This window comes from Mucor velutinosus (genome assembly GCF_035048745.1).
Source record: "Mucor velutinosus strain NIH1002 chromosome Unknown tig00001566, whole genome shotgun sequence".
Lineage (NCBI taxonomy): Eukaryota > Fungi > Mucoromycota > Mucoromycetes > Mucorales > Mucoraceae > Mucor > Mucor velutinosus.
This window is the reverse complement of record NW_027041910.1, coordinates 55,880-81,525: the sequence shown is the minus strand read 5'-3', so window position 1 is coordinate 81,525 and position 25,646 is coordinate 55,880. Positions and strand designations below refer to the sequence as shown.

The following is a 25,646-nucleotide window of genomic DNA, read 5'->3' as shown; positions in this document are numbered from 1 at the left end:
TAAGGCGTATATTATTAAACCCGCGTAATTCGTACGCATACTTTTAAACCTTTTCGGCTACACTCAAATGGACTGCAAATGTTGATCTGGAAAGACATCAAGTTCTGATCCAACGGACTTGTAATGAAACGCCAGCAGTGGCACTCCATATTTCACCACTAAAATATAAAGGAGGTGGGGGGGGGGAGGTGACCAAAAAAATTACACGTCCTTGAACATAAGCTTTTCTTTTCATCTACTTTTAGACACATCAAACATGCAATCACAATCACAATCTGAGGAACCAGAAAGTTTCATGGACTCTTCCTTACCAACCTTTATCAGGAACGCCATCAACCACAACGAGGATGACTATTCCAATTTCGAAGATACACAGGCACCTTCAGATTTTGAGGCTTCGTCTTATGGTATCGGCAACGATGGCATTATCAGTCGTCCTATGGGAGGTACCATTGATTCATTGACCAAGATTTGGATGGATGAGCGTAATGCACCTGAAATATTGCCATATGAACACGCACTTGTAGAGCCCTTGATTTTAGCCATTGAGACACAGGTAAGTTCTTTTTATGGTGGTGGGTGGGTGTGTGTCAGAGTACTCACCATCAATGACATACACGCTTAGGCAGAAAACATCATGGAGTCCATGGAATCACAAAAAGAAAACAAGTTTGAGAGTATGCTGTATCAGACAGAAATCGAGCGAGTCAAGTATTTATTAAAAAGTTATTTGAGATGTCGATTATGGAAGGCAAGTAGGAGTGATGGCGTGGGATTTGACAGTTTGTAGGGTGAGAGTCTAATATCAAAGATTCGTTTAGATTGAGAAATATACATTGCATCTACTTCGCCAACCTGATCTAAAGGAACTATTGTCATCTCAGGAGATTGGATATGCTAGACGATACCAAGAACTGATTGAAAGCCACAACCACGATTCATTTTTGCATCAATTGCCCAGATCACAACATAAACAAGACGAAATCTCGGTCGACATGAATATGGTGGTGGAACCCAATCTGGATGCCCCTGTGTTTTGTCGTGTCCTAAGCGATATTGGCCATGTAGAGATCAATAATGATAGTGTCTTGTTTGAGCCCAATGATATCTACATATTACGCTATAGTGACGTACGAGACTATTTGAAGGAGAAAAAAGTAAAGTTAATTTAACTCTTATTTAAGCCAACAAAACCTATCAAATCGTTGTCATCGCATCATTGTATAAAACCTTGAACTTTTTCTCATTTGCATTTTTCTTTTTCTTCATTCTATCCATCTAATAAACAAAATGAACTCTCAACAACAACAACAACAAGCTTCTACTGGTCATGGTACTGTCGACGTCCCTTGGACTGAAGACTCCAAATCATCCTTGCAAGACAATCAAGGCATCTCCTCATCTTCTGCCGCCTCTCAAAGTCAAAAATCCCATCAACAGCATCAAAATAGTGCACCCGAAAAAGAACATATTGGTTTCGGTCATGCTACTCAGCATCAGCATTCTCCAAGAAGCATCAAGCGAGACTTGAATGATATTTAATTCAATGTAGATAAAGATATAGTAATGTACAACTGTAAATAAAGTTGCTTGAATCAACAGCATCCTCCTCCTTCTTTTGCTGCTGCTGTTGTTCTCGAGCTTTGTCCATGTATACCACCATGCCCACCTCTAACACTTGAGGGTCTCAATTGAATCTTCTCGCCTAGTGAAGGTCGGCTCAGTTGTTCTTGAGCATTGTTTTGTTTCTTTGGCAAGCTGCTGTGAATGGTATCGAATATAGTGGAGAAAGCCTTGTCCACATTGGTAGCATTCAATGCAGATGTCTCTACAAATAAAAAGCCCTCATGCTCTGCCAATGCGCCACCGTGTTCTGTACTCACTAGGCGACTCGATTCACTCAAATTCACCTTTATTGCCAACCGACATGATGACAATATTGGGATTAGCATGATCTCGCAATTCTTTCAGCTAATGTTCCACATTCTGAAAAGAACTCGAACGTGTAATGTCTTTTATTCACACATGAGTATTACATTTGATCAAGTGTGTGTGTGTGTGTGTGTGTGTGTGTGTGTATGTGTGTGTGCCGACTTACCATATACTAACAAAGCACTCACGGCACCGCGGTAATAGCTAAGAATGATGTTTGTATAAATATAGTGTGCTATATTGACTCATAAATGGCACATTCAATACTTACGATCCAGTTATTGCCCTATATCTTCCTTGCCCACTTGTATCCCAAATCTGTGCTTTGACGGTATGGGCATCTTTCAAAAAACCATTGTCATTTGTGTAACTATATAGGCTGACTACTGACATGCTTCCCAATTACCTATTTCAAGATTCTTTGTTGCAAATTCGACGCCTATCGTACTCTTAGATTCTATATTGAATTCATTCGACTAATAATAAGCTTAGCCATCTGCTGTTTGACAGGTGATTATTACACATACTATGAATCTGGAGAGCAGATTTGATTTACCAACATTGGAATCACCAATGAGCACAATTTTGAATAGACAATCATACTCGTCATCGTAGAGCATATTGATGATAGAAAGGGTTTGAAACAAAAAGAGTTCAACAAAGCCGTAAAAATATCTTTTTCTCTCGCCTCCTTTGAACAAATGTACAGAATGATCAGTCAGATAAATGTTTTACTAGAAAGGCAGTAGGCCGAGTTGAATGAATGTTTAACGATTTATTCAAGATGATGGTTGGAAGCACAGACAGCAGAGCCATGTGGAATCGATAGTATATTACACTCCACGTGTATCAAGTCTTTGTTCAACACAAAGTGTCATATTTACAGAATTGATCAACAATCATGTATCACTGCAATATTTGGCCCACGTTTTTCAATATATAAAATGATGGCTATTGTACCACTCGCTAGCGACGTGTATCCGAGTTGTGTGGTGATATTATGATTATAACTAGAACACTGTCATTATAGTATGCCAAGGTCAATCCTTAGAACAGTGTTAACTGAGAAGAACTATGCATGGAACAAAAGAAACATCACAAGGCAGCAAAAGATTCATCCATGACTGATGATCATACATGGTTTTTGCCGTCAATTAGCATGCCAAGTAGAGAAATGCCACTGGACTCCCAAGTACGTGCATTCATGTGTGTCATGATCACTGCTTTTTTCTTTACTATCCGCATCAAATGTCTATTCCAGCTTATTGACAGCATTAACCTTTTTTCCCTCCATCGCCAGTTGCAATGAAAACACTTGCAGGACATGTCCAATGTCAATGACTATCCCACTGTTACTATATAAAAACATACAGGTATAACAAGTTTACTTTTAAGGCATCAAACACAATGATACAATCAATAAAACGTGGAATCCTTTTTCGGGTCATCAACACCGTGCTTTCAAATGCTGTCCATGATACACTTACCACCATTGCACTCGGGCTTTTGACATTGAATCCAACCGAGAAGATGAGCTACAATTAAAATATCACTGAGTTAAATTAATTGAGTGCACGAATAACGGCGCAAACAATTCCATCAGAGCGCGGCGATGCAGATGGATTTGTTTTGGTCAAGGAAATCTCACACACAATAAAAGATATCATACAACATTAAAATTATAAAAGCAAACACTAAAAACAAATCAAATCAATGAATTCAATGCCATTTTTATTGGTCAAGGCACAGGGTACTAGTGATTTCATTGGATCAATGCCCTTCACAAGGCATGATCTCAAACTCAGAAGGTGCAAAACGACATGTGTACTCTTTGCTTGTACACAAGAAAATTATAAAATAGGGTTATTTAAAAGAGGGGGTCTCTTTTTACATTTTTTTTTTCTCTTTCTTTCTTTCTTTCTTTCTTTCTTTCTCACAACAAAAAAAAATAGAGGATCAACTCATTTTTTCACATCCCAATTGCATGATTCAATAATCAGGAACACACTCTCATATTCAAATCACAGATACAAACACAACTTATAGACTTTTTTTTTTTTCTCTCTCATACTTAATCCTCAATCACCAACATGATTCATATCACTCATAATACAAACAATAATACTTTGACATCCTCCAATCACCAAAAGTTTGGTAAACATATTCTTGCTGCTGCAAAAGACCAAGAAAGAAATGCCAATGTAAGATTTAGAGAAATTTTTTTTCTCACACACGTTATATACACAATGGTATTAACAAACATATACGCTACTAGGTTTTTGATAAACGAAGCTCGCTTCCAACAAACCAAAAGCAACTACGTAAATCAAGGTCGCTCACAACCGACAAACCCAATTTAATGGTTGATATGACATTGAAACGTAGATCGACTGGTTGTATTCGTCAACCATCTTATTACAGTTCAACATCGAATAATAATACTGCCGTAACCAAGGTACTTTCTACTATATCGTATATAGAGCTGCACCGGATAGAAAAAAAAAAAAAAAAAACTAACTTGTTTCATTTTTTGCAGGAAATCTGGCGTCCTCCTGGTTTCTACGAAATCCCAAATGTATTTGGTCCTGATTGTTTCTTAAAATCAGAGCCCTACAAAGAAAATACATTCAGTTTACGTGAATACCCATCCAGCAATAAATTCGCAGAAAAGAGACGTTGGTATCCTGTAGGTCCCACCACAGAAATTCCTCAATTACCTCCTCTTGTACGCTCTGAAAATGAATTCGAACGAAGAATTCGTAAAGCTCTATCACATCAAAAGAAGATTTCCGTATCTACGTTGGATCCTCGTAACAAGTATGCTGGATTTAAAGAAGTCGGCACAGGGTATGTATTCTAAAAGGTTTTTTTTTTTTTTTTTTTGGTAGTTGTGTACTGACTCATCTTTTTTTTTTTTTTTTTTTTTTTTTTATTATTAGTGTAAACGGCTCCGTCGTACGTGCTACTCACAAGTACAAAAAGAACCTTCATTTAGCTATTAAAAGATGTCGACTAGACCCCGATCGTGAATATAAAGCAGCCATCGTAAGAGAACTCCGTATCATGTCTTCTGGTCACGCAAATTTGATTCGACTTCGTGAGGTGACTTTGTGGCGTGATGATGTTTGGATGGCTATGGACTTGATGCGTTGTTCTGTCTTTGCTGTACTCTGTCAACGTGGTATTCCTGAAGAACATACTATCCATATTGCTTGTGAAACCCTCAAGGCTTTGCATTACTTGCATTCAAAGGGATTCATTCATCGCGACATTAAATGTGAGAATCTGTTACTAGGCTGGAATGGTGAAGTCAAGCTGGGTAAGTTTTTTTTTTTTTTTTTTTTTTTTTTTTTCTTGTGTGAACAATACACTTTTTGTTCCGTGTATACTGCAGCAGATTACTAACTTTAAAACCACTAATAGCTGACTTTGGGCTGGCTACTCGTACAACCAAACGTAATCGTGACCGACTGGGTACAAGCAAATGGATGGCACCCGAAGTTATTCGGGAACAATATTATAATGAAAAGATTGACATGTGGTCACTTGGTATCACCGTCATTGAAATGATGGATCGTGTTCCTCCCCATTATCTTATTAAGGATGAAATGGAATTATTCTCCACTGTCTTGACTGAACCCAGTCCAACATTCACTTATAGTTATCCTACCATGTACATGCGTGGTTTGGTTGCCTGGTTATTAGACGAAGTACCACAAACAAGACCCACAGCAAAGGATGTTCTTTCCGTAAGTTTTGTCTCACCCAATGCATTGAATCTCAACTAACATCCGTTTGTCAATAGGAAATCGATGCTCATGTTCAAAGCAAATTATTGAAGTGTTCAACCTCTGTTGAGCTTGCAAGATTCGTCAATCATGTTTTACCTACATGTTAAGAAGAAGCAAAAAGAAACAATATGTGTATGATCCTCAACCTTTTATATTCTCAAGCCGTTCTACGACCTCCTCCCACTATACCCATTTTTTTCACACAAAAAAAAAACCTTTATATCTCTCTTCATTATGCCCACATCTCATACCAAAAAAAAAAAAAAAAAAAAAAAAAAAAGATCCACGAAAAATCTCCCAAAGTTCTTTTTCCCCCCTCTACAAAAATTATGTAACTTTTTATCTATGTTCACTTCTCTATTCTTGATATACATACATATTTATTCTTTCAATTCTTCAACAACACACACACACATTTTGCTTTAGTTTTTCTTTTTTTTTTTTCTTTCATTTTCCTTTTTCTTTGCAAACTACAATAAATCACTTATATAACAAACAAAAAGTAGCTACCATTGTGCTTTGTATTGATGCTATGCAACTGCTGTAGATGGTGACAATCGTCGAAATACATCAAGCCTTGAAGGCTTTACACAAAATTTCCAGTAGATCAAAAAAAAAAAAAAGACCGAGTTTTATCGGGATATGAACATTAAAACAAGATTCAGGGGTACAGATTACCTTTTTTGGAGACGTGCATGATTCGCCGCTCTGATCTAATTCACCCTAACCATGGAAATGGAATGTTATCATATCAAGGATTTCATTTAAAAACATTGCATCAAATAGAGAGCTCGACTCGAAAAAGAAGTCTGATGTTTTGGAATACATCATGCAAAGAAAATTTTAAGTTTTAATCTTATTTGCGATACTTTCGAAAGAGAAAGAAATCACTTGAAATTGCTTCAAGACCAAGCAGTCAAGTAAATGTACACCTAAAATTTATTCATGCTACATATACATAATTTACACCAACAAAAATCTAAAATTCTTGAACATAATTGCCTACATGTACAGCAAATTGCATTAGCAACAGCTCTCCCACATATGCATCTTTCTTACCTGGGAATACACCAGTAATACCATTTAATCTACCTGTCCACCAATCATTTGTATCGTTAGTCTTTTCAATAATTTCGATTCGATCATCCTTCTTGAAGCTCAAGTCGCCATCAGCCTGAGCAGTATAATCATACAATGCCACCACAAATTTAGCTGGTTGATTGTGTTGTTGCACTGGAGCTACAGGATGCTGATAAGCAGGTTGTTTTTCATATCCCATGGGTGTTGAATCCAATGTCACACCTGTTTGACCATATGCAGGAGGAGCAGCAGGAGCACTTTGATTGTAGTAAGGATCATAGCTATTGGTATTGCCCATGTTGGGACTGGTGCCTCCACCGTTAGCTTCTGCTGCTTTGAGAGCAGCTCTTTCTTGTAGCGATAATTTGCTGTTGTTAGCACCACCAGAAACAGCTAACCAAGCCTTTCCGCCAGATTTCAGCAAATCCATATTCTCAAACTCGGCACGTACATCACGCTGCGATTTGCGGTAGTTGTAGCCTTCTTCGATGCCCATTGTATTGGTCACAAATGCATCCATGTTTTGATTCAGCAGCTCAAAACAACGAGCGTAAATCATGCCATAGATGCGAGATTGCATGTTGAACAAGTTTTCGAAAACGGGCTGAATGAAGCTTGCCTTGAGTTGAAAGAAACGAGGTAATTCAGACTTCAACATGTCGTTGAGATAGTTGTAATCTTGTGTTGCTGTATCCAATTGCGATTGAGTCTATTTGACAACATGCCTCAGCAAATAATCGTTTCAGCACATTCTGCACAACACACTCACCTTGAAAATTTGCTTTTCTTCACTAAAGCTTCGCTCTGTTTTGGCATTCAGTTTTTGGAGAGCAATGCGATGTCTGTCGAAATCAATCAATTTATGGTTGCGTTTCACCATAGTCTTGTTAATTGTCTTTATGATTTCAGTCAACTCCAAAAGAGGTCGCACAATATCTCGATCCACCACATCTAATTCTGGTAACACTTCATCTCTGCAATAAGCCATTGCTGCCTCTGCGTCATTGACAGCCTGTAATTGATGAGCCGGTGTCTGCTGGAATCGTTTCTGAACCATTCCCTCTGGCACTTCCGTTCCCAAAGCAGCATCATAAATGACGGCCAAGTATTCTGCCATGTTGGCCTGATTAGACAAGAGTGCTATCAAGCAAACATGTTGAGTTTCCAAAAAAAAAAAAAAAAATAGCATTTCAACACCTTGTTTTACCTGCAATGCTATCACGAAAGATTCGAGCGTCCTTGGCAAGTACTTCAACAAGCTTGGTAAACTCGTTGAATACTTTCTCTAATTGCATGTATTCGGCATCCTTGGTGCCTATGATGATTTCCGCATGAGAGCCGTGGTAGTTTTATCTATTGAGCGAGTGTTACCTTCGTTTTTCTTTGATAATAATTGATACGGCAAGCGATTGACAGCTTTTTGAAAACCCTGATAAAACACTTGTATTAGCCATTGCTCATGCTGCCTCGATAAAGACTTACTTTCCAACTCATTTTGTAATATGTAGATTTGTTAAATAGAAACGGAAAAGAAGAAAAAGCAGAAGAAAAAAAAATGAGAAACCCCAAAGATAATATCATCATCACCATTTTCCTTTCATCATCGCCCAGAGATTAAACTCATTGACAACTCCGTCATTGTTGTTTGAAAATCGGAAAAACCACATGTCCGAGCTCGTTGTTCATTATACATGCATTTTATCAGCTCGAACAGTTGCTTTTTTTTTTTTTTTACAAGTGTAACCAATCGATGATGTATGAAGCTTTGGTCAAATGATCTGTTGCTGAGAGCTCAGCAGAACCGAACAGCAACAAAGGTTTCTGGTTTGTTCATGCATCAGGTTGCTTGCTTTACAGTGACTTGTTTTACCTGGATAAAAGATTTTCTTGCAGTATTCAATCATACATCAACTCTTTCTTCACCTTTGCAATGAGTACAATTCCTGACGATCTTGCTGTAGCCTCTGAATTTGCTGCCCAAGATCTGCCTCCAGCTACCATCGTCAAGGCAGATCAAGCCGAGTCTTCCAAGGCTGTTGATCCAGCTGCACCATCCAACGTTGAGGCAGCACCCAATTCTTCATCTGTCAAAGCTGAATCTGTAAGCAAATATGATCCATTTGTGATCAACATAACGACTAATATGTATGGTGACTAGATGGAATTAGACGATACCCTTGATAAAGCCATTGCCGGAAAGACCGAGAAAGGATACGAAAGCAGCGACATTGACATTTCAAGTGATGAGGAAGGCAATGCCAGCAGCGATAGCAGTAGTGATAGCAGCAGCAGTGACGATGATGACAATGATGATGATGAGGAGATGGGAACCGCCACCAGCAAAAAGGCTATGGGCGATGAAGATGAAGAACAATACCCTGATGGCATAGTGAAGACTGCACATGAAATTGTAGATATTGTTGTGGAGAAGCCTCAATTCGAAATGACTGCTCAAACCGAAATCATCTTTGCTGGCACCATCTTTCAAATCATTGATAATGTGATTGTGATCCACTGCAAACCACACAGCGAGTATAGCACGCTGGATCAAGGTTCATTGTTGGTGTACGAGAATAGAGAAGTCATGGGTGAAGTATTCGAGACATTTGGGCCTGTTGCTCGCCCCTATTATTCTGTGCGATTCAACGATGCCAAGGAAATCAATCAGGAATTCGCAAAAGTGGGCCAAGATGTCTATTTTGTTCCAAGCTATCAAAAGACTCAAATTGTGGAAACCGAGAAATTGAGAAAAATCAAGGGCACAGATGCTAGTAACGTATATGACGAAGAAGTCGGTGAAGACGTAAGTTGTGTGTTGTGGTCTGCTATGGAGGAGAGCTTTTTTGTGCTAATGCCAGAAAATGTTTGTAGGAATTGGAGTTTTCTGATGATGAAAAGGAAATGGAATATAAGCAGAGAAAAAACAGAGAAAAGAAGATGTAAGATTTTGCAAATATCGTACAACATGTGTGGATACTAATATGCCTCCTTGGCCATGTAGGAAAAGGAGAGGATTACCAGTGGATGATAAGAATAGACAGCAACAACAACAACAACAACAACAACAACAACAACAACAGCATCCACCCCGTCAAAGAGGACAACAGAGATATCAACAGCGCAAAGCAGCAAGAGATCTTCCTGATGATTTTGATTCAGCATTGGCTGCTTATGAGCAGCATGCACCTCCTCCTCCTCGTCAACAGCAAAGCTACGCTGATTTGATGGACGATTATATGGGCGCTCCATCCTCCACGCCTGCTGCTGCTCCCTCTTCTCAATACTACCCTCCTCAGCAACAACAGCAGTATCAACCTGTAGCCTCTCAACAACAAACGTATCAAAGTCCAGCAGATTTGGTATCTGCATTGTATAAATCGTATGGCGGTACATTGCCCACTCAATTACCTAGCACTCTACCACAACAACAACAACCACAACCACAACCACAACCACAACAGCAGCAACCGTCTGCGCGTTCCTTATTTTCGCAACCTCCACCACCAATTTCAGATTTGGAGAAATCCAATTAGACTGACATGCATAGTTTTGACGGAATTTAATATATAAAAGAGCCCCCCCCCCCTCTCTCCCAAATATGCTATGTTTGCAATTTAAACCTACTGAAGAGAAGGTTGTATTTATTACACATTAGTAAAAAAAAAAAAAAAAAAAAAAAAAAAAAGCGCAGATTCTAGTAAAGAGTGCTAGTAAAGGATGCATCATTTGCCAGTTTCTTCTCGCAAGATTGGCAGCCAAAGCTGAAATCAATATCTGGCTCCAAGTCTTTCGGGTTTTATGGCCTTGGCTTTAGACTCACTTTATGCCTAGTAAAAATGTGTCTGAGATAAGCGTCCTTGTTTGCTAAGCGTTCGTTGCAACAAGTGAAAGTATGTAGCCACATATCGAGGCATCAAATGGTAGTCCATTTTATTCTTATAGCATTACATACAGATATTTCAACTGGACTCCACGTGTACATTTGTAAATACATGGATGCCAATTAAACGGATCAAGTACCAAGCTCATTTATGATATGATGGATGTTTGTCAAATGGTCTACCAAGCTTGCCTTTGAAGAGAGGTGCCCATCGCATTGTGCGCACTGAAACTTTGCATTACCGCTGCTGGCAAGATTTGGATCATCAAAGTGCTTCTTGGGCATTTGAATGGCATGCATGATTCGCAAGTGGCAAATGAACGAGCTTCGGCATTTGAGATGTTTGTTGCATCTTGCGCAATGGAACTTGGGATGGTTCAAGTCAATGTCAGCATCTGGATATGCAAAAGGATGATCCAAAAGATCCCCAGACATCCTGTGCACATGTTGACAGTGTCTCCTGTAACTAAGCAGCGCTTTGAACGAGTGTTTACATGCACGGCAGTAAAAGTTGGGGTCCAAGGGGTCAGGAAGCAAGTTTTGGTCTTTTTTCTGTCGTAGCTTGACACCATGCTGATGGCGAGCATGACATCGATAGCTAGATTTACTTGCGTATGTCTTTTTGCAGACTCGACAGTAGTGATTGGGATCGTCTATATCAGGCTTGTTTGCGTGACTTGCTGCTTTTTTACCTGCCTGACTGATTGAATGAACCAAGGACAAATGCTTTTTGAAATGGTGCTTGGACCGCATAGTTTTATCACATGGACGGCAATGAAAGTTTGGATCATTGATATCTGGTTCCATATTTGCATTGCTGGATTGGAGCGACATCTGATGAATATGGATCAGATGCTTTTGGTAGGATGGTTTACTGCTGTAGAACCTGTCGCATGTTTGACAGTAATGATCCGGGTTTGACAGGTCAGGGGTAAGGTCTGGGTAGGCAAACGACTTTCTGAGCTTCACACCGTGCGCATAACGACAATGATGTCTATACACCTTTTTTGACTTGAGAGTGATATTGCAAACTTTGCAGTGATGTGTGGGATCGTTGATATCGGGCAACCCTTTGTTTGGAAATTTGCCTGGACTCTTCATACAGTGTATGTTTCGACAGTGAAATTTAAAGGCTCGTTGGGTGTGGAATGTAGCATTGCAAGAAGGGCAATATAAATTCGGGTCATTCCAGTCAGGGAGAACATTCATGTTACTTGCCATGCTCAGCCTAGACAAACTTACGTTGTGGTCTTGCGTGAGATGCTGATCGTATACGTGTTTGCTTTGACAAGAAGTCTTGCACAAGGGACAGCGCAAAAGCTGGTCATTGCTGATGTCAATTACATTGTCGCTGCGCAATGCTTGTTGTTTTGGCTTAAACATGATGTGATGAGCGAATATCAAATGCTGGCGATATTTAAGATGCGAGGAGAAAGTTTTCTCGCAAGTTTGGCAATAGTGATTAGGATCATGCACATTGGGTTCCAGTTCTACGTGTTTGAAAGCACTGCGTCTGAACTGATCCATGTGGTGCGTTGCTTCGAAATGGTCTAGTACTGATTTTAGATCGGGCATCTTGCTATTACATAGATTACAATAATGATGATACTCTTCGTTGATACATTCTGGAAGCCATAGTTAGCCTTTTGTGTGTAGCTGACAACCATGAGTGCATAGTACATACCAACATATGCTAGTTTTTTATACTTCTCGGGCGTCTCTATCTTGATAAAAACATCATCCAATCCATCGCTTTCGTTATCATGGCCCTGAACTATACTGGAGGCACTTGTAGCTGGGTTATTGCCATCTACCTTTACTGCTAGCTCTAGTTCCTCCTTGCCTCGAGCATCGCTATACTCATTAAATGCTGGCGACAATCGAAATTTGATAAAAAGTGGCTGACTGGATGCCTCGGTAGTGGCCTTGACGCGTTTATCCTCGTCTTCAAATTTCATTTGTACAGCATGTTAAACAAGAAACATGAAATAATTTCAAATGGACAAAGCTTTAAACTCACGACTGGGGCGTGCCCGAGTTGTGTAACAAAAAGATTTCATGCATCTTTGACCCTAACAGTATACCTGGATTGCCTCCTACCTTCATTTTGGCCCTCCAGCTACACATAGCACCCCTTCATATTATCTGTGGATCTGGTTCTTATGTAATGCTCTACATCAATATCAATATACCTACTTCATGTACGGGCAAGCAGCATACAGATAGTGTCCCTTTTCAGTCCTTAGTGTCCCTGATACAGCAACATCTGAGTGAATTTGTGCTACGGTTTCTTGAGTTAAAAGCCGTTTTAGCTCGTCAGAATAGCATCAAACAATTGCTCTTATCTGGCAGTTACTTTCTGACACCTTTGCTCAACTTTTTGGGGGATCAAAAAAAAAAACATTGACAAAAATTAACCCGCATGGTTTTCCATCGAAAATCAAACAATCGCATTTTTTTGCCTTGAAAAATGAAGACTTTTACTATGGTATATCTTAAATCAAAATGCTTCTCCAGACCCAAAGCAACCCCTAAACCTACTTTTATCAGGTCTTCATATGCAAAATTTCGACATTTTGGCCAACAACCTTATTTCATATTTTTTTTTAATTGCTCAATAAGTTCATTCAAAACATATACCTTACTTGTTACCATTGTATGCGCCTTGAAAAGCACCCTTAGGATGTATTAGGAAGCATTAGATGATAATCACAGTTTATATAGGCGAATATCATAAAATAGACTAAAGAAGTCGAAATGAGGCTAAATATTTCTATTTCGAGCAAGAAATTGAGCGAAACTTTAAATCGTTTTGGCTGATGGCCAAATGCGATCCTCATGAAAGCAATCGATAGTTTTGAAGCCAATTCAAAAGGCAATTGCAGGTTGAAAAAAACATTATGGCCTAGTCTAACTAGTCTAGTTTGTTTTTTGCTGCGTGAATCTATATTTGATAGAGCCTAATATGGCTGCCGGATAGTGTATGTTTAATATATGCGACGGAGGATCTCAAGCCGAGCATAATCTGATGAATAGCTTGATGAAGGAGGTGCCCTGATTTGATACATGGATGCAGTCATCCAAGAGATTACTATACTCATCAAGCCAGATTCAAAGGGTTAATCCTATCATCAAAGACAAGAAGCAATACGGCTCTGCACTTTTATCGCATTCAGTAATGTTCATCACTCGGAGACATTTTATCAGCAATAATCATAGCATTTGCATAAAAAAAAAAGCGGGCAAGGACTGTACAAATAGTGACGATCCACAACAAAAAAGTTAGTTTGAAACGAGTATACAATGCTGTTGCATTCTTTCTTTTCAACCTCTTTCTCTTTCCTTTTTCATTTTTATGATGAAATCAACATGTATACAAAACACAGCAGCACGTCTTAGCATATGTCGCATGTTGATGATGGCATTCCTTGGGTCTGCATTCTCATTTCCAACGAGTCCTCCTTCCTCTCGGATGGCAATTCATGCTATCGGTAATACGGATACAACCACCACCACCACAGAACAATATGTTGTGCGTATGACGATGGTGGTCATTCTTGTCTTGATGGGTGGTTTTTTTGCTGGTAAGAAAGACACAATTAGAAAGAAATAGATCAATGCAGTAACACCTTGTTGTTGCAGGATTGACATTGGGGCTGATGGGCCTTGATGAAACTAACCTTCAAGTCATGGTGCACTCTGGCTCAGCGTCTGAAAAGAAGAATGCTACACGTGTGCTTGACCTGTTGAACAGAGGCAAATACTGGGTGTTGGTGACGCTACTGCTATCGAACGTTATTGTCAATGAAACACTTCCCATTGTGCTTGATTCCATATTAGGAGGTGGATGGTTGGCAGTCTTGCTGTCTACTGCTTTAATTGTCATCTTTGGAGAGTAAGACTGTATGAAATAAGGTTAAATTAAATCGTGTTTAACGTTCTTTCTTTTTTTAGAGTGATTCCTCAATGTAAGAGTTTTTTTTTTTGACAAAAAAAAAAAAAAAACTGTTTCCTGTTTCATGTTTGACATTGAATTATATGTAGCTATCTGTGTTCGATATGGTCTAGCCATTGGAGCCAAATGTTCGCCGTAAGTTGTTGCTGTATTCCGAAAAAAAAAAAAAAAAAGAACCAGGTACTCATGCACAACCAATGCCATAGCATTGTTCTGGTCATCATGTACATGATGTGTCCAATCGCATATCCAGCATCCTACTTGTTACAATACTTTTTGGGCGAATCGCATGGGACAATCTACAAAAAAGCAGGTCAGTGCAGTTTTACAGCTCCTCTTGCACTTTGAAATTAGCCGTTTAACATGAACGTGCTCAACAGGTTTGAAAACATTGGTATCGCTTCACCAATCGGATGATGATATAGAGGGATTGACAGAGGATGAGGTGCACATCATCAAATCAGTACTTGATCTCAGGGAAAAAACAGTTGCCAGTGCCATGACACCCATCCAAGATGTATTTACATTATCGTTTCATTCCATTCTGGACAAAAATTTGGTGCAAAAGGTGGGGATATGTACAAGTGCATTGCTTTGAATCAGCAGCACTCATCATGCTTACATGGATTAGATTCTCAGAAACGGCTATTCAAGAATACCCGTCAAAGAATGTGAAGATAGCTGCAATTACATTGGAATGCTTCTTGTGAAAAGCTTGATCAGTTATGATGTGGATGATAAACTTCCCGTGAGTCATTTTCAGTTGAGCGCTTTACCAGAAACGTCTCCGGAAACAAGCTGTCTGGACATTTTGAACTTTTTTCAAGAGGGCAAAAGTAAGTGAAGGGGGGGGAGAGGGAGTTGAATACAGGAGATTTATTATCGCACATGACTCACAGTAGCGTATCATACAACATAGGTCATATGGCTATCGTGTCAAGTTGTCCTGGTGGATACGGGGGTGCTTTGGGTGTCATTACATTGGAAGATGTGATTGAAGGGCTAATCGGAGAGGTAAGTTCCAACTGTTAATAGGCATGATACATGGGCGGAAAAACTTATCCATGTGCAAATGATATAGGAAATTGTGGATGAAACGGATGTATTTGTGGATGGTAAAATACAAATTCTTTGTATGTATACAAAGACTAATATATCTGCTATAGTTCACAAAAAGATCAAGGTCGATCGAGTGCCAAACAAACATCTTCAATCCATTATACCGTCTATTCGAGTCAGCACACCTCCCATTGATACATTGAATTGCACACTCTCTTCCGAATCCACAGGCATCAAAATAAGAATGAAAGGATATGGCGCCATTGTGGACAATACAGGTGGTGGCAGCAGTAGTGTACTTTCCAGTTCTTATACACAGCAACAGCAGCAACAGCAGCAACAACAACAGCAACAACAAAACATGATGCAAAACACAAATGGCAGCAGTGAACTAAAAGTATAAATATCATCTCTGCTTTATCCATTCGCAATTGGCACGCCATGTGTATACATATACCCCCCCCTCTACACAACAAATAACCCTCCTAGAATCCAATAAACCATTTGCTTTTTATTAGTACTTTTTTTTAGTTGGCCTTGTTGAAATAATCTTGAGAACCCTTGGGATCAGGCTTGATAGTGGCATCGCCCTGTTGCCAGTTGGCGGGACAAACTTCACCATGTTCATCAGTGAATTTGATAGCATCAATCACTCTCAAAGTCTCATCAACAGAACGGCCAATAGGTAAATCGTGGATGGTACTAATACGAAGAACACCCTTGGGATCAATGACAAACAAACCACGAAGAGACAAACCCTCTTCAGGGATCAATACTGCAATGTTCACTCTTTGTCAATCATCCAAATTCATACATCCAAAAATCATGCTTGCTTCAACTTACCATTGTAGTTGGTGGAAATCTCCTTCTTAATATCAGAGACTACAGCACAAATGAGTTACACTCTACATTTTTATCGATGCGTAAAGCCAACTTACCGAGGGGAATGTTAATGGATCCAAGACCACCTTGCTTTCTGGGGAGATTAGTCCAAGCTACACATATACATATATCAATGTCAAAGTGCTTCCTTCATTCATTCGCAACTATTATAATTTACCTAAATGAGAATGGACGTTGCTGTAATAGATACAATGTCAGTCAGCAAAACATCAAACCCCACACGCACACATATACAGTATATACACAACTTACTCAACACTGATACCAACAACTTCAGCACCCTTCTGTCTGAATTCTTCAATACGATCACTGAAAGCCAAGAGTTCAGTAGGGCAAACAAAAGTGAAATCTGCTGGATAAAAGACCATGACGACGAACTTTCCCTTATAGTCAGATAAAGCCAATTCTTTGAATTCGCCATCAACAAGAGCACTGGCAGACCATTGAGGAGCAGGATCTATATATTATTTACATGAATCCATAGGAGCGCTTGCGATAGTTTTCTAGCTTATCTTACGTTGGACAGTAGCGCGCTTTTGTTCAATAGCGCTGGTGTTCAAGAAGCGTGCAATGCTAGTAGCAGTCGATGCACGAACGGCAGGTCTCATCAGGGATGGGCGAACAGCAGCAGAAGTGCTGAGAGCAATGCGGGGAGCAATGGAGGTAGCAATACGACGAGCAGCAAACATGACGAATTGTGTTGTGAAGAAAAGATTTTTAAAAAAAAAAAAAGACACTTCAAAACAAGGGTGGTGCCAAACTATTTAATTTTTAGCAGCTTTTTCAACCCCACACTTTAAACATTTGGGTGCATTGAGATGCCGAGTGGCTAGATTTAAGCATGATTTTATTCGTTTTTACTATGCTATTGCGGTGATTTCAACTGATATGAAGGCTGTGCAAGCTAGTTACTTGATATGCATGATAAGCTCTTCTTGTCCGTCAATCTGTTTGATTTGGAATTTGATATTGTCATGACGCGATCTTGCAAATTTGACGGTTTCCTTGATATTTATATTACGTGGCAAGGTGAATACCAAGTTTTTGGAAGCAACTCCATCCACTGCATCCAGTATGTCGAATCAAGGGATCGAGATTAGTGTGATACAGTCTACTGTTCAACTTGATTATGCTGACATTTGGATATTTGTATACTAAATATTCCAGCATATTAGGGTGAGGGTATAAGTTTTGGATGGTGATAACTGCCAACGATGACTCTGATCAAACATTGTCTCTGACCCATGAGTCAACACTCGTTTTGCTTGCTATACTGTCATTGATGGCAACCTCCTCCAATGCCAATGTCTTCAAATTTGCACACTTTTTCAATGCATATTCGAGGTTTTTCCAATCATCAATATATCCCGTAAGTCTCAATGTTTCCAAGCATCTGAATTTGTCAAGCAAATTAACAGCATTCCCATTCAATCCATTTCTAAAAGTCCCAATGGTAAAGAACAAACTGTTGAAGCTGAAGCGTATCATTGCTTTTATAACGATTGTTTCTCCTTGCCCGTTTAAGCCATCAGGTAGCTTGCTTAGTTTGTTGAATTCTGTTGTGCTGCTGTGAGCAATTTGCATCAATGTGATGAAAACCCCTCTGGCGTGAACAGTGCCTGTAAGTAATTCCATCGATGGTGCGAATGCAAGAGGAAGGAGATGGGTATAGATGAGAGGTAGATTGTGGCCCTCAATTTTCAGATGCAGATGCTTGATGTATCTACCTTTAGTGATATCTGTACACAAATGACCATAGAGTTGAATAGCTTTGTCCAACGAGTTTAGTACGATTTTGCAGCCAATCATAATGACCTCTGCAGGGTTGCTCCATTTTCGACGGACTAATCTGCATTTTCCCGTCTGTGCAGCAGTACCTATTTGTCTAAAGATGTTGAGCAGAATCTCTTTTGGAAGCGGATTTATAGTTGCCATTTGGTGAAAGACAGCAGCGAAAAAAGAAAATATAAAGCGTGAATTTTGTAATCGTATTCAATTGACTGCACCAATGTCAATATATCACAAACAAGGCAAATGATTCTAAACTCATATATCATCTTTTAGCAACACTGATTGCAAATCGAATAGCCCGTGTACTAGTTGTAGCACCATTAAAAGGAGACTCAGTCAACCTTCATTGCCCATCTGTCTTTTCTTTCAAAAGCTTCCGTCTGAAATTGGAGCGTTTCATTTCGAGAGGCTGCAAATTGCCCCACATCATCCATTGCAACATTGGCAGGGAACCAAAACGTCAGATCCATTTGCTGTACATCTTTGATTGCATTCAATACACGACTCAGGCAGTTAATTTCATTGGAAGAAGGCCTGCTTCTTAACTGAATGACTTTCACATTTGGATATTTGTACATTAGGTAAAAAAAAAAAAAAAAATGATGAAGATGATGAAGATGAGTACATTATCACTAGCCGCTCTGCGGCTCTCGCTGAAGACATTTTAAATCAGAGACAATAAAAATCTGATATAAAGTAGGTTTTAAACAATTCAATTAATAGTAAAAAAAAAAAAAAGGTTATATCTTCAGAGCCAGGAAGGGGAGGCATCCAATCGCTAATGTTGCTCTTGAGATGGCGGCATAAAGCTGGCCATCTGTAAATATAGGGACTTGTGTAAGATCTACAGCGACATTTTTAAGATATTGTCATTGCAAAAGACACCTTTATGAGGTAAAACCTCCCAGAAGAAATATTTAAGCTAAGCAGATGTCCTTTCAATTCTATGATCAGCATCGCAAACATTATTGGCATCATCAGAAAGGTATTTGGGCCAGCCAGCAGTAGCGCCGCCTGCTAAAATATAGTGAACCTCAGTTTTTTGTTCAACATTGGCCAACTTTTGTCTTTTGTCGACTTCTTTAGTCTATTTTATGATATTCGCCTATATAAACTGTGATTATCATCTAATGCTTCCTAATACACTCTTGGGGTACTTTTTAAGGCGCTCCTAATGATGCCAAGTAAAAAAAAATAGATGTTTTGAGTGAACTTATTGAGCAATTAAAAAAAAAAATATGAAATAAGGTTGTTGGCCAAAATGTCGAAATTTTGCATATGAAGACCTGATAAAAGTAGGTTTAGGGGTTGCTTTGGGTCTGGAGAAACATTTTGATTTAATATATCATAATACAAAGCCTTCATTTTTTCAAGGCAAAAAATGCGATCGTTTGATATTCGATGGAAAACCATGAGGGGTATCTCATGCTTTTTGGTTAGTTTTTGCCAATGTTTTTTTTTTGATCCCTAAAAAGTTGAGCAAAGGTGTCAGAAAGTAACTACTACTCGAATACAATTGTTTGGCGTTATTCCGGTGGCTCAGGAAGGTCTATATGTTAAGATATGAATGCTTGAAAGCTGCTAAATTTGGTTGTGTTTTGCTTTATAATAGCTTTTAATTACACGGCCTGAATCACAGCTTTGGTAACCGTAATTTACTGGAAGGGTAGTTCCATAGCCTGTGCAATTTTTAGTTCGAATAGGAGGAAAACTGATTTTGGTAAAGCGAATTCATGCAAATTTTGATGCGTTTTGTTGTTGGTAAGTATATTAATAATGAAAATGAAAAATCGAATTTGCTGCTTGAATACTGTGGGTTTGCACCTTCGCCTCGCTACGGTAAAGCCCTCATTCAGATAAATATTACCAAATGCTGAATTAGATACTTATTTGACAAATATCTACGGTGTTTCCCAAGATACATCACACGCCATCACTTTCACTACTACATTCATAGTAGATGTTTATGTTACAGAAACATTGGATGAGACAGAGACAGAAACTACTACTTTGATAATTTTTATCAAGTTCTCCTTTTAAAAGACGTTTCAAAAGAATCTGCCGTTGTAGAAGCTGTTGAAGAGATCAATGATGCTGAAAAAGAGCAAGTTTTGTGCACTTGACCAAATAGGTGATTCAGCCTGTGTACAGTGTATCGTACATTGTAATCCAAAAATCTAGCTGTTTAGATTATCTGGAAATTTTGATGAGTATCACCATTGCTCCTTTTTATTTATGGCATGGGAGGTAAATAAATGATTGATTGCGAGCCTTGCGTAAGGCACTTTCTACATCACAAGAGTACTTGATTCAAAGACGCGAATTGAATATGCCATCCCTCACTTTGAATGCACTATCTACATTCAGTATTGACGCCCGCATTATTTGTTTTTTTCTTTATCAGTCTAAACATTTGCTGTGAAGTAGAGATCATGTCATTATAGATCCAAACAATTCATCAGTTCAACTGACATTCAAATAACTGTAAGAGATCTAAATAGATCCTGCCCAAATCTCACTCTATTACCACACAACAAGTTCGACATTTTTGGAATCTCACATATTTGCTTATGGTACTTGTGTGCAACAACAAGGCTCGGGAATGGCAACCATTTGGTAGACCTGAATCAAGACAAATTAAGGTAAATTGGATAGAAACGTCTTGTATAAGATGCATTGATTCTTTTTTTGATACAAATTATATAAATTCAGATGCGATACAGCACCATGACATGCTTTTTTTTATATCAAGGCAATATTGTCTAAACATTCAATAAAGCAAAGGATTGCGCAATAAAAAGTAACCATAACGAGAAAAATAGGGTTGAAAGTTCGTATTACAACGTCCTAAGCAGGCCAATGGAGTTTGCAATGCAGCAGATGATGCCACACACTCCGAAAATTATGCGTCAAAAGTGAATTATTGCACAATCCAAATTCTGGATGGTGTAAAGTTGTAGCTCTAGAGTATAAGCAGGGCATCATGAAGCGAAAAAGACGCCATATCACTAGATTATTCTCTGTGCATTGTCCAACATGTCTAAAAGAGCATGCATCTTGTCTCTGTCTTGTATATATATATATAAAGAGCTTGATTTCCCATTGTCTTTTGTTGTCTTTTGTTATCAATACTTATACACACACACACACACATATATATATATATATATATATATCTCCTTTGTATAATCAAATGACTGAAAAATCAACCAAAAACGATACAGAATCTGTGGTGAAAACAACCGAAGATGTGTTTGCTGTCAGTAACGGGGAGAAGGCTTACTACCAGAACAGTGATATGGAGAGTGTCTCTGCTGATAGCTACGACGAGGATTTGGAATGGACACCTGAAGAAGAGCAAAAAGTACGCAACAAACTGGACCTCAAGCTGATGACGTTTATGCTGGCCATGACATTTGTCTTGAACATGGATCGTACTAATATCTGTAAGTCATCTCAACCTTGTTGTCATCATCATCACATCGATATTCATTATGCATGTTAGCCAATGCCATTTCTGACAACTTGGCCGTTTCTCTCGGCTTTACAAACGACGGTGTCAACACAACTATCCTCATTTACTCTTTTATATTTACCGTGTTTACGCTTCCCTCAAATGCCATTGTTAAGCGTATTGGTGCTCATCTATGGATCCCCATCTTGATGAACTCATGGGCTATCGTTACCTGGGCACATGCCTTGGTTCATAATTTCAGCGGTTTTGTTGCAGTTCGCATCTTCATTGCTGTGACAGAAGCCGGCTTCATTCCTGCTTGCCTTACTTACTTGACTGGATGGTACAAGACCACTGAATTAGCAACTCGTCTTGCTTGGTTTTGGGGTATTCAAGCCTTTGCCTCTGCTTTCTCTGGTTTGATTTCATTTGGTGTATTCCGTATGGCCGGTATTGCTAATCTGGAAGGCTGGAAATGGCTCTTTTTGTTGGATGGTATTATGACTCATATTGTGGGTACGATCGCCTTCTTTTACTTGCCTGCAAATGCTCTCAAGACATCTGGAGGCCTTCGTGGTAAAGCGGGCTGGTTCACTGACAGAGAGAAACAAATCGCTGTTACTCGCATCATCCGTGATGATTTAACAAAGAAGGAGCAATTCAAAAGGATCACTTTGGCCGATGTCAAGATTGCTGTTGTGGATACCAAGCTGTGGACTCATTTGGTCATTACATTCGTTGGGATGATGACCTTGACGCCCATTCAAAACTACTTGCCTACCATGATTCGAACTGCCGGTTTCTCTGTCACTGATAGTAATCTCCTCACTGCTCCTTCTTATATCATTGGTCTCATATTTTCCATCATCATTGCCCGTAGCTCTGATCGCTATGGTAATGTAGCTCTTCATGCCCTCATTGGCACTATTTGGATGTTGATTGGCTTCGTTGTGCTGGAAGTGTTGCCTGATAACTCTGGAAAATGGAGTCTTTACGGTGCTGCTCTCTTTACTGCTTCTGCTCCTTCGTGGCATGGTATGCAAATTGCTTGGATGTCCTCCAATCTAGCCCCTATTGGTAAACGTACACTGGCCTTGGGTGCTGTCATTGGCGCTGCTAACATTTGTGGCGTACCTGGTTCTCAAATCTACAAAACTGCTGATGCTCCTCACTACCATCAAGGCAACTACATCAATATTGCTCTTCAAACTGCTACAGCGGTACTCTTTCTCGCCCAACGCACTCGCTACGCTCTCACAAACAAGTATCGTGCCAAAAAATGGAACAGCATGACTGAAGACGAAAAGAAAACCTACAATGAAACTACCAAAGACCTTGGTTCCAACCGTCTCGACTTTCAATTCAGATTGTAAATGAATCGTATAATACCCCCTAGATTCTTGTATTTGTTTCACCTATTCAAAATTCTGTACTATTTATAACATCAATTTTTTTTTTCAAGCAATAAATTATTCATCTCAATATGTATTCAAGCAGTTTCTTTTTCAATGTGCTTGCTATCTGGACGTTGAGTTACTTTGAGTTCAAATGTGTCAAAATCAAACGCTGTAACCGAGTCAAAAGCTACATCATAGATGATCAATGACCACTCAAAAAATGCATAGATAGTATACGCTAGTTTTGAGATGAATATGAGATGTCGGATCATTCATTTTTCTATCACAAATTTCATTTACCTCCAGGTATATGGTGCACTTTGTGTTGAAGGAAAAAATAGATCATGGGTGGCAATGTGCCAAAAAATGCCATGATAAGGTATCTACGCCTCTTGACCAAAGTCGTATTTGCACTGGGGCTGGTATACAACACACCCAATTGCCATGGTAAAGTACACAAGAGGTAAATCACCATGGCAACATCGTGTGTCATATGGTCATCCGTTGATGTGATATAAACCCAACCACCACACGACACTGTACGAACAACACCCACTGCCAGCAAGAACTTGCCAAATCCCAATGAACTGGAACGCACGGACTTTGTAGTGTAATAATACCATAACCCTACCAAAGCAAATCGAGGCCCTGAAGTCAATGCAATCAAGATTTGGAAAAGAGCGCGTGCAGGATATCTATCACCTGTTGTTGCACTGACACTAGGAAACCATTCCTTTTTTTTTTCCAACCCATTTCAGTTATCCGTCTTTAACCAATACGTACTTTTGTGTGTTTATGCAACGTACCTGAGGATACCCAAAGTATTCGTTTTGAACAATCTTGTAATAATGAGTATAGCACCCAACGATCAATGCAACAAAAAAAGCGCCTATGTTATTCTATATCATGAATGCTACGTGTAAATCTAGTAGTGACAGAATATGGCTTACTGTAGGCGCATACTGTATGAGAATAAGCAATGTACTTTGCGGGTATCTGGCGTCATTGACTTGTGAATTCGGTTGTGCTTACAAGGGATTCCCAAGGATTGTTCAATTTACCACTACTACCGTGTTTTTCTCCAAATTGTTTATCATGATCAAAAGGAGAGGAGGAAGAGAGTAGAAAAATAAAGAGACAAGACAAACGTAGGGGGGAATAATGCTCAATGTGTAACAGTGGAAAAACAGAATATCCATGCCACGATTGTTCTGAAAAGTGCACTCATCAACATAGTAACAAACAGTAAGCAGAATCAGTGCAGTGTTCCTCGAGTTTTCTTGTGTCCCAGCTACTAGCTGTAGTCAGTTTAGGGCAAAACATCTTTTGAGATAGAAAGTGCAATTAGATAACATCTATCAGTACTGTTCTGCTGCTCATAAAGAAATATGTCCATTGTAATTAATGGCAGTCGCCCAGAAACATGGCCAAATTATGTTGCGCATTGGCCTATTATCAAAATGCTGCAAGTGGTCGCTTGGGTATTTTGCATGAAAAAAACTCTCCGTATAACAGAATATGGTGCATACTATGCGACTCATGCTGTAAACTTCCGTAGCATGTACCATATCCAGTGCATTGGTTTATAATCATGAGCTGCTTGCATCAAACGACGGAGAACATTCTATCAGAGTATATACATTTTCATTTCTATCTTTTTACCATTATGTGATAACCCTCCATGAACGCTTTTTAGGCGTAGATCTGACTTTTCTACAATGCTCCACGTCTATCTGAATAAGAGCTGATCATATACAGGCAGGCAGCTTATCTGCGTTTCCTCTTGTCAAAAGAACGCAAAATACAGTTTAATTGAGTCGTGTGTTTTCGCGTTGAAAGCCGTTTTAAATCGTCAGAATAGTCCCAAACAATTGCTTTCATCTAGCACTAACTTTCTGACACTTTTTGCTCAACTTTTTGGGGACCCAAAAAAAAAACATGGCCAAAAATCGACCAAAAAGCATAAGGTACCCCTCATGGTTTTCATCGAAAATCAAACAATCGCATTTTTCACCTCGAAAATGAAGACTTTTATTACGGTATATATCTTGAATCAAAATGTTTCTATCAATCCAACGTAACCCCAGAAATCATCTTTGTAGGACTTTGATATGTCAAATTTCGACTTTTTGGCCAGAAACCTCTTTTCATATTTTCGTAAATTACTCAATAAGTTTATTCAAAGCAACTATCTTACTTTGTGCCGTAGGATGCGCCTTGAAAAGTACTCCAGGAAAACTTAAAGGAGCATAGGATGACCATCATGTTTTACTTAGTCGAATCTGCTAAAATAGTTCGATCGAGTCGAAAATTATCAAGATTTGGAAAATCTGGAACGGTGTAGGATAAAAAGGGTGGATAAAAAGTAAGGGTGGATCCGGATAATAGATAGACCGTGGGGGGT

General features: G+C 39.1%; 11 protein-coding genes across 11 annotated transcripts; 6 read left to right on the top strand and 5 right to left on the bottom strand.

Annotated features, from left to right (window-relative positions):
- Positions 1 to 256: 256 nt before the first annotated feature.
- On the top strand, positions 257 to 1,172 carry GND1_2 (phosphogluconate dehydrogenase (decarboxylating) gnd1; the record flags this gene model as incomplete). Its single annotated transcript, XM_064831025.1, has 3 exons — positions 257 to 556; positions 626 to 751; positions 822 to 1,172. The coding sequence occupies 3 exons, from the start codon at positions 257 to 259 to the stop codon at positions 1,170 to 1,172; spliced, it is 777 nt and encodes a 258-aa protein (XP_064679938.1).
- A 118-nt stretch (positions 1,173 to 1,290) lies between these two features.
- ATC70_011839 (uncharacterized protein) lies at positions 1,291 to 1,542 on the top strand (the record flags this gene model as incomplete). Its single annotated transcript, XM_064831024.1, has 1 exon — positions 1,291 to 1,542. The coding sequence occupies one exon, from the start codon at positions 1,291 to 1,293 to the stop codon at positions 1,540 to 1,542; it is 252 nt and encodes an 83-aa protein (XP_064679937.1).
- A 53-nt stretch (positions 1,543 to 1,595) lies between these two features.
- ATC70_011838 (uncharacterized protein) lies at positions 1,596 to 1,952 on the bottom strand (the record flags this gene model as incomplete). Its single annotated transcript, XM_064831023.1, has 1 exon — positions 1,596 to 1,952. One exon carries the CDS (start codon positions 1,950 to 1,952, stop codon positions 1,596 to 1,598), a length of 357 nt encoding a protein of 118 aa, XP_064679936.1.
- Positions 1,953 to 4,022: 2,070 nt separating this feature from the next.
- ATC70_011837 (uncharacterized protein) lies at positions 4,023 to 5,830 on the top strand (the record flags this gene model as incomplete). Its single annotated transcript, XM_064831022.1, has 6 exons — positions 4,023 to 4,133; positions 4,208 to 4,387; positions 4,469 to 4,779; positions 4,872 to 5,251; positions 5,356 to 5,681; positions 5,738 to 5,830. The coding sequence occupies 6 exons, from the start codon at positions 4,023 to 4,025 to the stop codon at positions 5,828 to 5,830; spliced, it is 1,401 nt and encodes a 466-aa protein (XP_064679935.1).
- An 872-nt stretch (positions 5,831 to 6,702) lies between these two features.
- Positions 6,703 to 8,297, bottom strand: SPC98 (Microtubule-nucleating Tub4p (gamma-tubulin) complex component; the record flags this gene model as incomplete). Its single annotated transcript, XM_064831021.1, has 6 exons — positions 6,703 to 6,725; positions 6,783 to 7,512; positions 7,573 to 7,943; positions 8,011 to 8,118; positions 8,175 to 8,232; positions 8,286 to 8,297. 6 exons carry the CDS (start codon positions 8,295 to 8,297, stop codon positions 6,703 to 6,705), a joined length of 1,302 nt encoding a protein of 433 aa, XP_064679934.1.
- Positions 8,298 to 8,733: 436 nt separating this feature from the next.
- DAL2_2 (Allantoicase) lies at positions 8,734 to 10,336 on the top strand (the record flags this gene model as incomplete). The annotated part of the gene is made up of 4 exons (XM_064831020.1): positions 8,734 to 8,904; positions 8,962 to 9,606; positions 9,675 to 9,742; positions 9,805 to 10,336. The coding sequence occupies 4 exons, from the start codon at positions 8,734 to 8,736 to the stop codon at positions 10,334 to 10,336; spliced, it is 1,416 nt and encodes a 471-aa protein (XP_064679933.1).
- A 479-nt stretch (positions 10,337 to 10,815) lies between these two features.
- On the bottom strand, positions 10,816 to 12,641 carry ATC70_011834 (uncharacterized protein; the record flags this gene model as incomplete). Its single annotated transcript, XM_064831019.1, has 2 exons — positions 10,816 to 12,308; positions 12,368 to 12,641. The coding sequence occupies 2 exons, from the start codon at positions 12,639 to 12,641 to the stop codon at positions 10,816 to 10,818; spliced, it is 1,767 nt and encodes a 588-aa protein (XP_064679932.1).
- Positions 12,642 to 14,041: 1,400 nt separating this feature from the next.
- ATC70_011833 (uncharacterized protein) lies at positions 14,042 to 16,100 on the top strand (the record flags this gene model as incomplete). Its single annotated transcript, XM_064831018.1, has 10 exons — positions 14,042 to 14,267; positions 14,326 to 14,578; positions 14,638 to 14,651; positions 14,728 to 14,773; positions 14,845 to 14,951; positions 15,019 to 15,206; positions 15,270 to 15,474; positions 15,558 to 15,652; positions 15,720 to 15,753; positions 15,805 to 16,100. The coding sequence occupies 10 exons, from the start codon at positions 14,042 to 14,044 to the stop codon at positions 16,098 to 16,100; spliced, it is 1,464 nt and encodes a 487-aa protein (XP_064679931.1).
- Positions 16,101 to 16,224: 124 nt separating this feature from the next.
- ATC70_011832 (uncharacterized protein) lies at positions 16,225 to 17,289 on the bottom strand (the record flags this gene model as incomplete). Its single annotated transcript, XM_064831017.1, has 6 exons — positions 16,225 to 16,472; positions 16,541 to 16,579; positions 16,636 to 16,692; positions 16,758 to 16,777; positions 16,853 to 17,057; positions 17,118 to 17,289. The coding sequence occupies 6 exons, from the start codon at positions 17,287 to 17,289 to the stop codon at positions 16,225 to 16,227; spliced, it is 741 nt and encodes a 246-aa protein (XP_064679930.1).
- A 4,295-nt stretch (positions 17,290 to 21,584) lies between these two features.
- ATC70_011831 (uncharacterized protein) lies at positions 21,585 to 23,218 on the top strand (the record flags this gene model as incomplete). Its single annotated transcript, XM_064831016.1, has 2 exons — positions 21,585 to 21,837; positions 21,897 to 23,218. 2 exons carry the CDS (start codon positions 21,585 to 21,587, stop codon positions 23,216 to 23,218), a joined length of 1,575 nt encoding a protein of 524 aa, XP_064679929.1.
- A 116-nt stretch (positions 23,219 to 23,334) lies between these two features.
- ATC70_011830 (uncharacterized protein) lies at positions 23,335 to 24,339 on the bottom strand (the record flags this gene model as incomplete). Its single annotated transcript, XM_064831015.1, has 5 exons — positions 23,335 to 23,480; positions 23,543 to 23,975; positions 24,049 to 24,131; positions 24,193 to 24,238; positions 24,304 to 24,339. The coding sequence occupies 5 exons, from the start codon at positions 24,337 to 24,339 to the stop codon at positions 23,335 to 23,337; spliced, it is 744 nt and encodes a 247-aa protein (XP_064679928.1).
- Between the last annotated feature and the right edge of the window lie 1,307 nt (positions 24,340 to 25,646).